Source organism: Bidens hawaiensis, unplaced genomic scaffold (assembly GCF_021521415.1).
Source record: "Bidens hawaiensis isolate Kalapana, Puna unplaced genomic scaffold, B.hawaiensis_p1.1 tig00008515_1, whole genome shotgun sequence".
Taxonomy (NCBI): domain Eukaryota; kingdom Viridiplantae; phylum Streptophyta; class Magnoliopsida; order Asterales; family Asteraceae; genus Bidens; species Bidens hawaiensis.
In genome coordinates, this window is record NW_027491608.1 from 643,549 (window position 1) to 659,258 (window position 15,710).

Here is a 15,710-nt window from a genome sequence, read left to right on the forward strand (position 1 = left end):
AAGATTGAGGAGTAGAGCCAGGTGAATTACCAAAGCCCAAAGTGCCATTAGGCTAGCGGTACAAGGCGTTGAATTAAACTTTGTATTTCTAAATAATAAGCTTTCAAACCATGCTTTGTAAAATAGTGTAATTTAGGAGTATAGTTATAAACTTTGTATGTTGTTCTAAAAAAAGCAAGATGAATTAATAAACATCCATCAAAATCAATATGTGTCCATGTTCCATATATTATATTTGGAATTTAAATTTTTTCAAAAACTAATAAACTTCTTGATAATAAATAACAAAAAAAGAACATACAAAAAAAAAACACATTTAATATCACTTCAGTAATTTGCACTTTAATTGTTATCGTTCATGAGTGCTTATAATTATTTTGTACTTCTAATCGCAAATCATGACATTAACAACTTGATACCCTCCTCTAATGATCTCCAATCATGCAATAATTCGAACATATGATTATGTTGGGCTTGACTTAGGAAGCATGGGCTCGGACCATCACATCTACCTTTACCATGCTTATCAAAATTTGAGATCTTTAAAAACTCCATCGAATAAAACTAGCTTGAAAGAGGCTCATTTATATTAGTCGTGCCCGAGTCAAGGTAAGTTCACTCGTAGCTGACTTGTTTTATCGCTCGTTGGCCTTGTTAAAACCAAATCCCAGTTTTAAATATTATGTTAATTATAACCCCATTTTTAATACACACTCCAGCTCAAATTACATGCCATTAAAATCATACTTGGCCTAAAAGCAGTAGAATCTCGGATACGCTTACCCAGTACTATGTAGCAAGTATTTTGTTCTAAGCACGCCTGAAATGTTTAAGTAGACATGGTAGACCAATTGGCTCGGGTGAGATAACGGGTAAGAATTGTTTTTGACAAAAACAGGCATGGTTCAAAAAGGCACTCGGTTGTACATCCACCTAATGGGCAAATTATTTTATGCTTAATAGATTGATGGAAATCTATATTCATACTTAACATGTTTAGGAGTAAAGGCTAATAAGCAATCGGTTAGATATTTGGTATAACCGAAAGTCATGGTATACACACTGACCTCCCCCGACATACGTCAATAAAAACTGACCTCCCCCGACATACGTCAATAAAAACTTCTAACGAAAGATATTGTAACGATTGTAAATTTCATTGATTTCCCTCTGTCTCATAATCATATAGTACAAAAGATCAAATTGTGCCAACTAAAGTTAGCTGAAGATTCCAAAATGATACAAGTCCAATCAAAGTGTAACAAAATCATGTATTCAAATTCATTTTGAAGTCCTTTCCATAATTTTGCCAATTTAAGTACTATATATTTGTCTTCCAAAACAAATTACAAGAAAATGTCAAAAATATCCCTTGAACAAAAGATTAAAATTACACCACACAATAAAATGTTGATAAATAAACAAATACAAAACAGTTAAAGTCAAACCATTGACTTTCCCATTCTTTTTCTAACTTAAACTTTCTAGTTTCTACACATCACTTCTTGATGATTGACTTCAACACAAGTAACAAGTTACATAATGTTACACATTAGAAATAATCTTCTACAACCACTTCATACGCCAGCTGATCTTCCTAATCTGTCCCTTAATATCTTCACACCCATGTACCTACATCACACCATATAAAATTATAATAACCAAACACAAGTGTTAAGTGTTAACACAAAGTATTTCATGCAATGTTATGTCACGGTGCTAAACAGGTCGTGTTCATGGGTTGACAGGACCAAAAATAATATTCACCATACCTTCCCAACATCATAACTGTGGCTTGTGGATTTGTGCCTGGTGACTCACGAAAAGTGGACCCGTCGATGACTCGAAGCCTGTGGACCCCGATGACCTCGTAATCCGTTTTCACCACCTGGCCCACGTGGCACCCGCCATGGTAATGCCAAATGGAGATCACAGTGTCTTTACAAAACTGCTTTAGCGATTTTGTGTCGTTTGTGTGTCGCGGTATCATATTAATGTTTGCGGTCACACTCATGTTCAACAACTTCTCAATTGTTTGTTGGTTACCTTTGGTGAAGTTAAGGAACGGTTTGGACCGCACGAGTTTTTTAACAATGCGGATACCTTGCACGCATTGTTGGAGGTCTCTCGGGTGGCTAAAGTAATTAAACGTGATGATTGGGTTATCGTCGACGTTTGTGTTGTTCAAAACTAGTTGACCTTTTGACTTCGGGTAAGCGATCTTTCCTAATATGAAACCCCCGTGAAACGCTTCGTGTGGTAGATCTTTCTTGTTTCGTTTGAAAGCTTCAATGGCTTCTCGGGTCCGTTTTCTTGGTGGAATACTTGATAGTTGCCCAATCTGTTATCAGTTGACAATTAGTTATAACCGTTTGCATTTAATACATCAAATATTATTATAGGACCATATACGTGTTAAAATATTATTACCTCAGCCGAGGCGACACCATGGTGGCATTGAATGCTATCAGTGGACTGACTAAACCCGCTGCTCGCTTCAATATACACGCCTTTTTTGGTTATCCCGACAGTTTCAATAAGCGACTGCTTGACGGGCTTGTTGAACGGGACAAAAACAGTGTTTAAAGGGTTATCGGCCATATGTTTCCCGACATATTTGTTATCATGCACTACTGAAATGTTCAACTTCTCTAGATCAGCCTTTGGGCCTATTCCACTAAGCAATAAAAGTTGTGGGCTTCCTATCGCCCCGCACGTTACTATGATCTCGCTCCCCCGTCGTTTTGAGATGTGGGCCACGTGTTGGGCCCCGGTTTCGTCTTTGAAATGTACCCCAACCGCCCTCGGCTTTGGACCTGTAGTTGACATGTATCATGAACTTATATCAATATGACTATTGACTAGTCATGTTGCATTGTTGTGTTTAAAAATAAAATGTAGCCTCATGTTGCTATAAATTTGTAACTTTAGAGTATGGATGTTTAGCACCTCTATATGAAATATTTATACATACCGGTTGTGTCAAAAATGATTTTTTGAACTCGAGCATGAACCAAAACATCGAGGTTTTCTGCGTTTGCGGAGGCTAGTAGCTCTGCAGCCGTGTGTCGACGGCCAAACCTATCAAAAATGGTTCCCCCAACTTTTGTACCGTACAAGTGGTCATAGGTGAACCCATTGTTTGGTGCAATGCCAATGTCCACAAGGCTGTCTCGAACCGCTCTTTGCCATGGTTCGAACACGGGCTCGTGAACAATTTGCTTTTCGACCCATGGGTATGACTCATTCACCAATTTGGCATCCCACCCTGCTTTTTTAACATATCTACAACAAAATTTGATATTAAATCAACAACAAAAACAATCATCTTTTTTGCTTTACAAAATGTAATAAAATAAATAACTAGAAGAAACATAACACATACATAATTATTTATGGACCATTGAGCCTAAATCACTATCATGAATTAATTATCAGTAGTCATAATTCTTAAACCCAAAAATGGAAATGAATAAAGGCAATAAGGCATACGATTAACACGTTAATGTTTGTGGCCCACTGGGCCCAAATCACAATTAAAATCAGTTGTCATAATTTCCAGAACCCAAAAAAGGAAAGGTTTTAAACTGACTAAAAAGGATGTTTTTGGCCCATTAGTACTTTGTTGTAGGCCCAAAACGACAAAAGTTGATATAAAGGTATTAATCAATAGGTCCAAACCCGAAATCGTGTGCCTACAATTTAAATTTCCTTCCATAGTATAATAAAATTACTCTTAAAAACCTATCTAGTTTGATAATCATATTAATGATATAATCAACTTTTAAATAGAAAACTGCGAAAACACGTATGTATGACAGAAGTTATTGATATATATAGTATGATTTAGAAAAGAGTGGTGTAAGGACGCACTTGATACATAACTAATCTTACATAGTGAATCGTACAAAACCGAAACACACATGTACATAGCGAATAAAAAATAATCAATTGCTTTTCACTGGACACAAATAAGGGTGTAAACGAGCCGAGCCCTAGCTCGTTTTGACTTATGAGAGCTTGAACTCGGCTCGTGAGTTGTTATTTCAAGCCCGGGTTTAGCTTGTGTGTTAACTTCTTAGTTAATTTATCTGCGTTTTTAATTACTATATATTTTGTGAACACGTTAAACACGACTATGCTCTCAGCTATGTAGTGTAATACCAATACATAGAAGTCCAAAGGAGGTAAAACTTAAAAATACAAAAAATTGTTATGACTTGACGAGCCTAAACGAGCTTCCAATAACAGGCTTGAGTACATGCTCGATAACTAAACGGACTTCATTTAAAGCTCAGGCTTAGCTCATTTTGAATTTTTTTTTAATCGATCTGAGCTCAAGTAACTTTTTAGCGAGCCAGCCTGTTTACACCCGCAAACAAAAAAAGTAAAAAAAGTTGTACCTTGTGCTTGCTCGTGTGTAAAAGCCAGCATTGATAGAAGTACCACCACCCAAGACTCTAGCTCTAGCATTAAACACCCCATCGGTGGATACAAAATATTGTGAAGCAGAGGTTGGTGACGTGTCAGCAAGGGTAATATGGAAATTTGACAAGAAAGACACATTAATGTTTGTAAAAGGGACACCACCTCTTTCTAGTAATAACACACTGTAATTTTGTGACAGTGTGGCTGCTAGTGGACACCCTGCGGTCCCACCTCCTACTACTATATAATCATACTCTTTTTTCCCACCGTCGGATGGACTTGACTTTGGTGATGAGAACAAGCTTGCTCGTTGGATGAATGGGTACTCTTTTTGCCATGTTCTGTAATCACCTGCATCGCAAAAGTCATATTTTATTAAATGTCTTTGTTGTTACTTGTTACTACCATTATGGATTTATTTTCCCAAAGATGCCAATTATGGATGAGATCGCTAGCGTTGAACCGATACTATAAAATATTATACTGAATGTTTTTGTTTGGTACCGGTATTTCGTTACGATGCTATCTTAGTAATTTTTTTCGTTCTCTCTGTTGACCGTATGAAATCAAATTCATACGTAACCGAGGGTAATCAAAAACCAAAAAGCGTATCCAGTTTGTTTGTAATAAATAAACCATAATATTAAATGCAAAACATACAAAATAAAATACCCCGAAACTGTACCAATTTTGGTAGAAAATCATGAAAGAAATGTATGGGTACTAGAATCTAATACCCAAGTAAAATTCTACATATTGCAATGACTATGTAATACCTTTTTCTTTTAATTAAATGATCGTGGTTGCAAAGATGGTTAGGGTTTCATCCATATTAATGATGGTTTGTGAATATATACTTGACTGTTAAAAAAAATATTTCATAAATAAGTCAACATTATTTATGTGATAGAAAGTACTTTACCATTAAGTCAAAAACATTATTTATTACTTTCATCAAATGCATCACTTAAATGTGTGTGTAAATATACATTTATTTATTTGTTGTGATATGTATTTAACTAATTTTAAATAGAAAATAATTGAAAAACAAACACTTTTGTATAGTGTTACTTGTATAACTGTTCATTTTAATTAAAATAAAATATATAAGAATTTGTCTCATATATGTACAGAAAAAGATATGATTTCTTTGGAAGTTACCGCCGGCAATTTAATTTTTTCAGAAAATAAAATGAAGTGGAAACAAGATCCAGAAATGAAGCGACCATTGAAACAAGATTAATGAACCAAAATGGCCACTTTTACTACCAAACTTAAATTTAGTTCATAACCCCTGGAAAACTGTTGCTAAAATTTATTACTTTGTTCACTAAATACACCATCTTTTGTGTCAAAAACTTGAATATTTTTAACTAATGGATAAAAAATAAAAATCCCCTGAAATTATATTGTTTCTGGAGATTTCGAAAGACTTACCACTCACATACAACCCATTCTACGCGAGATCGAATCTCCATTAGAGTCGTGTTGTCCATATTTCAGAGTGGCAATTAAGCCAAGATTTAAACTTGAGACCCTGAAGAAAACCTTAAGAAAAACCCTCACCAGTAACCACCCCACTAAAGTAGAGACGAAATTATATTATTTTCCCAAAGTTGCCACCTTATGCCAAAAAATCAATTTTTTTCACAAACCCACAAACCAAACAACTAAACTCCAAAACCCATCAACTAAACACCCAAATAACACCAACCCATATCATCATTTACCAAATAGAGTAACACCCATCAAGAACATGCACATATACAATATACACATAGAGGAAAAAGTAGTAGAGAGAGAGAGAGTTGTAACCTTGAGAAGATGTGATGAGGTTAGCAAGAAGCAAAAGAGAGAGAATGAGATGGTGGATGTTGTTGAGTGCCATGGAGACAATGGTTTCAGAAATCAGTATTTGGACCTTCAACTTTAAACTCTGTGGCAAATTCTGGTTGGTCTTGTGCTCTGTGTAATCTACCTTTCTTCATTACAATATTGAAATCATCATATTCACATAGGATGGTAGTGTGTGTATATAGATATAAACTATCTCACAATATTATTATTGTTTTGGAGAGGACTATGAATGCATTTAATGCAAAATTAATAAATAAAAGAAAAAGGTGTTGCATTAAAGAATTTAAATTGAGGATAAATGGAACAAAATTTATAAATTTTCTTAGTTTAAAATTTGTTGAAATTATTTTAAACTATGAATAATAAAAAATAGCTATTTAAAAAAATATATTTATGAACTCAGATTGAAAAGTTTTGTGCATTAATTTTGTAGATTATAAAGTAAGATAATGAATTAATGATGTAGAAGATAATTTTATTATATTTCATTTTATGCATTTTGCATATGATAAAGTAAGAAAAGTAAGATAATGATGTAGAACATAACTTTATTACATTTTATATATACTATTAAATTTAAATTAAATACATTTAGTACCCACAAGAAGATTAAAATTCCCAACGATTTTCAGATTTGGCAAAAAGTTTAAAGTTCGTTGAATAATAAATATTTTTGTTTATTATATAAAAACAACTTTTGTCAATGAGCTAGTGATTAGTGGTGGAATGGTAAGGAAGAGACTTGTTGTTTCGTGTGAGTTGTGACCCATGTATGATTTATATCCACAACATTTAGTTTCAGATGCATCAGAGTGATGAAGAGAGACTAGACGAGTAAGTGGCTTTCACTTGTTGGATAAAAAATTAAACGAGTTTTATCTCACCACACTGTCGTGCTTTCGGATGAGTGTTTTCAAGCGTTGGCTCAGGTAAGGGTTTTTCCCGGATCGGAAGACGAGTATATCCCGATGTTATGAATTTAGTTAGTAGCTTATTTGGAGGATTCGTTGTCATTATAAAAAAGAGAGAAAAACAACTTTGATTAAGGTTTAATGTCAATGTATTTGTACGGTTTAAAAAACAATTTGAGGGGTATTGTGACATGTTAACTTTGATGACATGGCTTGTGAATATGATAAAAATTGTAACAAAGAAACTTGTGTTTTAAACATTTATAATATTCAACTTCAATAGTTGATGGGTTGCAATCATATGTTTCTCTAAATCTAAAGTGTGTGAAGAATAGCATGAAAGACTTTTTATCAGATTATTACAAAAGATTTAAATATAAACATATTTAGTAAGAGAGAAAGATATATGGTTAAAAATACCGTTTTTCATATCACATTATCTATACTACAAAATAAAACTTATGAACGATGTCTATAGGTTTCTCTCACTGCCACGTATAGCCCATTTGGCTGTTCTTCTCCCACTATGTCTTCTTTCCACTACTACCGCTTTCGCTTGTTCTTCAACCGTATACTGATTAGTTCTTCTCATTTAATAAATTAAGTATTATAAATGAAACAAATCTTATGTTTTTTATTTAAAGTTATTTATTTAATTGAGCTATATATACTTAGATATCTGTTCACTTGCAAAGATATAAGATGGATAGAAATTAAGGTGTATTATAATCAATAGATGGATGAAAAACATAACATATATTGTGGTGAGTGGATGAATGCTTACGGTTGGAACTTGGAAGGATGGAGGTTGATGAATGAATTTATGACCGTTTGGTTAACTCTCATCATCTCAAATTTCCATATGCCCATCGTACGGATAACACCAAAACATGCCTCGACAATCGGTGCCTAAGACGTGGGAGGATGGTAAAGCTAATTTGTCACAAGTTAACGAGTGAGACGTCATTTTTTAATGGGTTAAAGGGTGTTAAAGAAAAGAAGAGTTACATGTTAACGGCTTTAAAATCATCTACATTCACACACAATAATCTAAGAATTATTTTACAAATAAATTGAGGGGTGGTTGAATAGGGTTAAACCATTTGCTTTATATAAGATAAAGTAAAATTGTGTAAAGTAGGTGGTGTGATGTGACACATATTTAAAATTAAAGGGCATGGATAATATAAGTAAGCAACCGGAAGTATTTAATTCTTGTAAAAAAGTAGAAGGTGGTTATTTAGCATGAATAGCCAATAATATTACGAGTGAATGAGAAAATATGTGTTTGGTTATTTAATAGAATGAAATCAATTATTAGACAAATAATTTCATTCTATCAAAACCATTTTATCTCACGTATTTCTTTTTCATTGCATTCCCCTTTCACCATACTCTCTGGACAACACCACCTAACAACTACCACAGCCTGACCACCACCACAACCACCTAACTATCATCATCGTTGACACCACCGCCACCATCACCTGACCACCACCGCGTGACTGCCGCCATCGCCACTGTCACCACCCGCCACTAACGCATGACCACCGCCACTATCACCGCCTAACCACCACCACCACTGTCGCCATGGCCATTTTTTGTTTTGTAAATTTTCTTTATGTATTTGGTATTTCATTTCTACCATTTTCTTTTGTCCTATTAGCTCATTTTTAAATTTTATTAATAATCTAGCAAGACACCAGACCCGTCAAGTTAAACCGCAAACAAAAAGATACAACCAAACCAACCACCTATAGTGAGTTGTCCTATTAGCTAATAGCTACATGCAAACAAACACATTCAAACATGTTTAAAAGTTGAAAACATGGTGATCTCTAATAAGTATGGCGGACGATATTACGTGATGCTAGTAAAATAAATTTTATGTTTTCTCTTTGCATCTAAGATTTAGAGACGCCCTATGCTTTCGAATGGGTACATTTTTTTTCCAATCTAAACTGATAGGATTGTGTAGATTTATTGCCGACAACTTTTCATCCATGTACAACTCTTCCTTTTTTACATCAACGTCAGATGTAACTAAAACAAATAAAACTAATATTGAATAATCAATTAAATAACAATCATGAATCTGACATGGCCATCCCGAGAATCATTAAAAAGTTTAAACCAAAGACGAATAATAAAAAGAGCCCTAAGTTTCATCTTTTCCATTTAGGTTTAAACTTTCAAACGAACCTAAATTGAGTAAATGACTTAAATATGCGTAATTTTTTTTTCAATTGGGTTGCAAACCGGGTTGTGACTGTTGGTTCCTGACCTCCTTACGAGATCATGGCGGGGGCATCGTCCCATCCCGCCCCTCCATAGGGCTATCACACCCTGACCAAGCACAAAATTACAATAGAGCGTATATTGATTGTTCAAAACACACGTGACCCTAATAAATGTGACGATAATTATTTATATTAATTCAAAAACTTGTAACAAATACACAATTGTCTTGAAATAAAAAAAATTAAAATAGACAAACAATACTTCTTATTTAAATAACCTAAAGGTCTACTAGTGTCCTCAATCTTGATCAAGCATCATATGTTAAAACCTTTAGCTTGTATAAAACTAATGTCAACTAATAATATTTGATGAATAATCATAAGTGATCTGTCGCCAAACGTATCCGATTTTACTTACGATTTTATATTGATTTAGTTAAAATATTTAAAAAAACGTAAGATTATTTTGGTAAAAATATAGTTTGTCAAAATATTTAGCATTGTTTATAAGAAATGGAATATGGCTAAAAGTACACGACACAAACCTGCTTAAGACCCATTTAACCCGACGTGTTCAGGTTGACATGTTCCCGTTTAGTTAAACATGTCGACCCGCTAACCCGCTTCTGAACCATTTAACCCGTTTGTTTAGAACTCACCAACTTGATTCACACGTTTACAACATGGTTACTACCCATTTACCCACCAACTCGTCAACGCAGTCGACACATTTAAATAAGTTAAAGAAGTCATGTTTGGGTTATATGATTTGAGGTGAAGCTTCATACCTATCTTTTGACCTTTCTTCACAAAGTCAACAGGCTTGCAGTTATTCTCAATGGAAGAGATTCGCCCGATATCTACATAACCCCTTTATGGAATGCAAATTGGAGTTCCAATCTGCACAAAATAAAAGCACTTTATTGGAAACAAGTATCCAGTGTGACAAAAACATTGTCTTTTATATAAAAAACTAAGCAAAAATATAACCGAAACTCCGAAAGTTATACTTAGGAACATACAGCTGCAAAATAAATTTGCCATAGATAATGCAGAGATAGGCCTGTCTGTAAACGAACCAAACGAATAAAAACATTGCATGTTCATGTTTGCTCGTTTAACTTTAACCAAAGAACCAATCAAACAGGAACAACTAAACGAACATGGATCTGTTGTTCGTGTTCTTTCGTTAAGAAAATGGATATGTGTGTGTTCGCTTATGTACGTTCAATTAACAGTATAAATGAACTCTTCACGAATGCAAACGAACAAACATAACGGAATATAGATGAACAAACATGGTATAGAAAAATGATGTGGTAAATAGATGAAGTTTATGTGCCAAACTCTTGAAGAGTAAATTAGATACATCATTGGTCTACATGGAAATAATTCCATGGCAATTATACATGTATGAAACATTTAAGCTAAAAGCTCAAGAAATTTATTATATGAAATTAGCAAGTTCCATATATGGACTAAAATAACAAAGTCAAACACGATATAATTAACTCGATGATTATCTCGGGGTAAAGAAATATGAATATTATATATTCGACCCATGTGTTGAATATTTTAATATGAAATCAACAATATCATGTTGATTGATTGTTTTATCTTTTAAGAGATGGTATGCGGGTTAATCATTTGTATAATGACAATTTTATATCAGTCAAACTTCGTGTCGAAGGTTTTGGAACATTTTAGTATTGATGCAATATTTCTTGTTAGTTATACACAACTAGATATATTATTTGTTGATAAAACATAATTCGTTTCAAGTGAAGAGATATCGAAATGAGCTAAACATAAATATTTTGATACATGCAAGGTATGGAAGATATAAGTTTACTAACCCATAAAAAAATGGATTGGTTAGTTGTATTAATGCAGGAAATGTAAGATAGCAAAGTCATGAATCTTATAGTACTTATTTACAAAATAAGGCAAAACAAGTCACTTATTGACAAGATGAGACACATGTTATACATGAAGATAACACATTATTCCTCCAAATAAGGAAGTGAGCACTATAGGTTTAAACGTTGAATTTTTAACTACAAAGTTTTGGATAAACTTTCACAGTAGATCAGAACCCGTCACTTAAAGAATGTATGAATAAGAGTAGGGGGGGTTATACGCGTTGCAATCTTTTTCCCTTAGCTATGGTTTTATCCCACTGGGTTTTCGTAGCAAAGGTTTTAATGAGGCATTTATATCGCTAAGCATATTTCATTATGTGGATAGTCAAAAAGGAGTGTTATGAATGGCCCATAATGTGATGACTTTCCACATATATAACTTACATCATTATTTATGTTTGTATTAGGGCTGTTCACGAATCGAACCGAACGCGGACATGCTTATACTTGGTTTGGTTTGAAAGCGAGCCGAACCGAGCGGATTGAATTTAAAGAAACGAGCAATATCCTTATACTTGAACTTGGTTCGTTTTGAAACCGAGCGGCTTGGTTCGGCTTGGTTTTGCTTGATTTCATACAAAGTTTCCAATTTTAAATTTCTAAAACTTCAAAGTATCATTAATTCAAAACTTTCAACTCTAAATTGTCTAAATTTCTAAAACTTCAAAGTATCATTAATCGAACCGAACGCGGACATGCTTATACTTGGTTTGGTTTGAAAGCGAGCCGAACCGAGCGGATTGAATTTAAAGAAACGAGCAATATCCTTATGCTTGAACTTGGTTCGTTTTGAAACCGAGCGGCTTGGTTCGACTTGGTTTTGCTTGATTTCATACAAAGTTTCCAATTTTAAATTTCTAAAACTTCAAAGTATCATTAATTCAAAACTTTCAACTCTAAATTGTCTAAAGTTCCACCTTTAAAATGTATAAAACTCAAAGTTAACAACAAAACATGTATAAAACGAGCGGCTGTGGTTTAAATTTTAATTTTGAATTCAACACAAAAGATTGAAATTTTAAAAACTTTAAAAAATAGTATGCTTTTATATATATTCATAAAGTTTATATATAAAACTAGTAAATAAAAAATAATTCGAGCAAAACGAACCGAACCAAACCGAGCGAGGCTTTGCTCGTGCTTGGATTGTTTTTAAACCGAACCGAGCCGAACGGCTCACTTCCAAACCGAGCCGAAATCCAACGAGCATTTTTCAAGCAATTTTCGAGCGAACGACGAACGAGCGGCGAGCATTTTGGACAACCCTAGTTTGTATTAAGTTCTAGCCTATAAATAGTGGCTATTGTATTTGGTATTATAGACATCACAATGAATAATAATTTTTCTCCTTTCTCTACTTCTCATTTTCACTCTATTCTATGATTACATGCATATTCGATGCAGCTAATAGATTGTTCTTTTACATGTATTTCTATCCTTTTTACCTTCTACCGGACTCAATTATCAACGGACGTGTCTGTCGGGAATAGGCAGCCACTCAAATCATTTGTTCAGCAGTGTTTGCACTCGAATTATATATACGTATAACCTTACGTAATTATACTACTTCAACTTACTTGTAGGATACACACATAAAATATGAAAGTTCAAAAATATTTAAAGAGATGATAAATATAGGAACAGGCAAAATATTTTAATGAAAAATATTATTAATATATAAGTTACACTTACAATGAAACAATTGTTTTGACATTGTGCCTAGCTTACTAGAATAAACTTTTGGTACAAGAATAGGTCACAAATGAATACTGACATACCAAACATAAACAATATGCCACCTAATTAGACGGGACAGCAACTTCGGGTTCATGATCCGTTGATCCGCTAGCACTTACCCTAGTTCTCCTAGCCCACCAAGTAGGAGACACGTCATTTGATGTTTCAGACCACTCGTATGCTTGTTTACTAGAGCAATATTACGTCTAACTTCTAATTTGAACCCACCTTCGCTCCCATGTGTCCCCGCGACTCCATGTAAATAAGTCTCCATATCATGCCATCTTTTTATGTTCCCTTGTTCTTTTAAATAAGGGGACTTAGTTGTTTCAATCCTTAACACTTCCCCAACGTGTGAGTACCCTTTATGCTTGCCAAGACATGTATATAGCTTACTCGACGGGTAGTGTGGTACTATATCTTTTCATTTTCAATGCGTAACACACGAATTTTATCACCTAGTGAAGAGTAGACCTGTTCAAAGTTTGAGTCTCCCACACGAGGGCTTGCGAAAGCTAAGGCGGTCACAAGAATGTCCTTGGTAGGTGCAATCGTTGGTATGACATTCAGAGCGATGTCAACTGCGTTGAGGGTTGCAAGTGCTCAACCTAGGCTATGTCCAACAATAGTCAAACTTATTTCCTCGTCTCTGTGTCCATCTATTAAGCGTTTGACCTCTTCAAGTACCTATGCCAAATATTATGTGTGAACTAATGTCAAATATAATGTTTATTATGCAAACTCATTCAATAGGATAACACGACTCGTATCATTTTTCCAATTAAAAGCCCTAAACATCATCATCATTATCATCGTACTCAGTATATCCCACCAATAGCAAAGCTATGGTAGGGTCTGAGGAGGGTAAGATGCAGACAGCCTTACCTCTACCCTGTAGGGATAGAGAGGTTGTTTCCGGTGAGACCCTCGGCTCGATAGTAGTTTTGCATCAAGCCTTGGACATAAAGCACATAATACTCAACCATTGGGACATCGGCCGATTGGTGCATGTACCCTTGTCTTTCGACTATCAACGCCACCACATGATGCTTGATTAATCTTCCGTCACTTTTAACATTATTTTCACGAGATTAGTAAAATAACGTCAAAATTAGTGCAATTTCACGTTTGTCCACCCAAGGGTTCACACATATATACATTATATGCGTGTACCGCAAGCAGAGCGTTAAAAGTGGCGGAACTGATTATGCCCTAAAACATGAATTTGAAATAAGCAAAAAGGTGACCTGGTTTCTGGCGGAACTGATTATGCGATCAGCAGCAGTAGTAGTGTAGATTGAATGCCAGCCCTGATGAATTTTGACACGCCCATCTCCTTGAAATATTTCAGGAGCCGAAACTTTACCGAATCGGAAATCATTAATCCATTCCCTTGCTTTAACGGTGCCTCTCCAAGCAATCACAATATCTCTCCGCCCTAACTTCGTCTTCCCATCCTCCGTAGCCACTGCCACATACCCTATCCAGTTTGATTCCTGGATCGGTCGCCTCCCTGTCGTGCCATACAAATATGTTGTGACTTTGTAAGAGTTTCTTTGCTTCATACCGAGTCTGGAAAAGAGATCACTCTGTTCATATAAGCATTTTCCTACGTGCTTTGATACCTCCCCAGCTTTAAAAGCGTCACTCGTTGCCTGACCCATCTCGCCATAGTGGATGATGCATTCCCGGAGATCTATGTTTGGTTTATCTAGATTATCAGACCACTTGTCTGCTCCGCTAAGTTTCTTCCAATTGCTTGACATTCTCCCTTTCTTAATTCTTAAAGTTGTTTGATTCTTTGATTTGTGTGTTTTTGTGTTGTGTTTGGTAGTCTTATATAATGGTAACCTGGTGTTTCAGTAATCATAAAATGCATATAAAAATTAATATTATCAAAAATTTGTCAACACATTAATATTTAACAAGTCTCATATATCCATGAGCGAGTATAACTTTAGACTTGCTAGTTAAGACAGTATATAAAAACAATCGAAGAATCAAAATGCTTAAGGTAAACGAGTATACGTATTCTTGTTAGCATCTTGGAAGACTCGTAATTAATCAAATTTGACTTGGTGTTTTACACTTAATTAAGAGTCGCCTAAGGCGGCCAACCATTCTATTACTAGTTTATGTGTTGTGTTTGGTAATCTTATAGTATAATGGTAACTTGGTGTTTTAATAATCATAAAATGCATATGAAAATTAATATTATCACAATTTTGTCAACACATTTATATTTAACAAGTTTCATAGCATGCATATCCATGAACAAGTTTAAGAGACTTTCAAGACTTGCTAATTAAGAAAATATTAAACACAATCGAAGAATCAAAATGCTTAAGGTAAACGCGTACACGTATTCTTGTTAGCATCCTGGAAGACTTGTAATTAATCAAATTTAACTTGGTGTTTTACACATAATTAAATAGTCGCCTAAGGCGGCCAACCATTTCTACTTGTGACTTTAAACTAATTATGTTTATTAAATGTATTAGTAAGCCTTTTTCTTTATTCGGCCATATAAATAATAACTATTAATCAACTCGAACATGAAGGCATGATAAAGTGATAAACATATGAAAATGACTTGTTAATACTTAATACGACTA

At 34.4% G+C, this 15,710-nt stretch overlaps 1 protein-coding gene and 1 pseudogene across 2 annotated transcripts; both read right to left on the reverse strand.

The window, feature by feature from the left end:
- Positions 1 to 1,203: 1,203 nt before the first annotated feature.
- On the reverse strand, positions 1,204 to 6,513 carry LOC143529281 (protein HOTHEAD-like). Of its 2 annotated transcripts, XM_077025106.1 has the most exons (6): positions 6,244 to 6,513; positions 4,404 to 4,779; positions 2,975 to 3,285; positions 2,431 to 2,816; positions 1,773 to 2,341; positions 1,204 to 1,632 (listed from the first exon to the last, which is right to left on the reverse strand). In XM_077025106.1, the coding sequence occupies exons 1-6, from the start codon at positions 6,314 to 6,316 to the stop codon at positions 1,578 to 1,580; spliced, it is 1,770 nt and encodes a 589-aa protein (XP_076881221.1). In that variant the 5' UTR covers positions 6,317 to 6,513; the 3' UTR covers positions 1,204 to 1,577. The 2 variants fall into 2 exon arrangements, with proteins under 2 accessions (XP_076881221.1, XP_076881220.1); XM_077025105.1 differs by having other exon boundaries at positions 1,204 to 2,341.
- A 6,697-nt stretch (positions 6,514 to 13,210) lies between these two features.
- Positions 13,211 to 14,861, reverse strand: LOC143529236 (phospholipase A1-IIgamma pseudogene; annotated as a pseudogene).
- Between the last annotated feature and the right edge of the window lie 849 nt (positions 14,862 to 15,710).

Excerpts from the sequence above, each read along its gene's own strand:
- LOC143529281 (XM_077025105.1), bottom strand. The coding sequence starts at position 6,316 with ATGGCACTCAACAACATCCACCATCTCATTCTCTCTCTTTTGCTTCTT. Across the intron at positions 3,286-4,403 it reads TACACACGAGCAAGCACAAG|ATATGTTAAAAAAGCAGGGT; the intron begins GTACAACTTTTT and ends ATTTTGTTGTAG. Across the intron at positions 2,817-2,974 it reads AATCATTTTTGACACAACCG|GTCCAAAGCCGAGGGCGGTT; the intron begins GTATGTATAAAT and ends TGTCAACTACAG.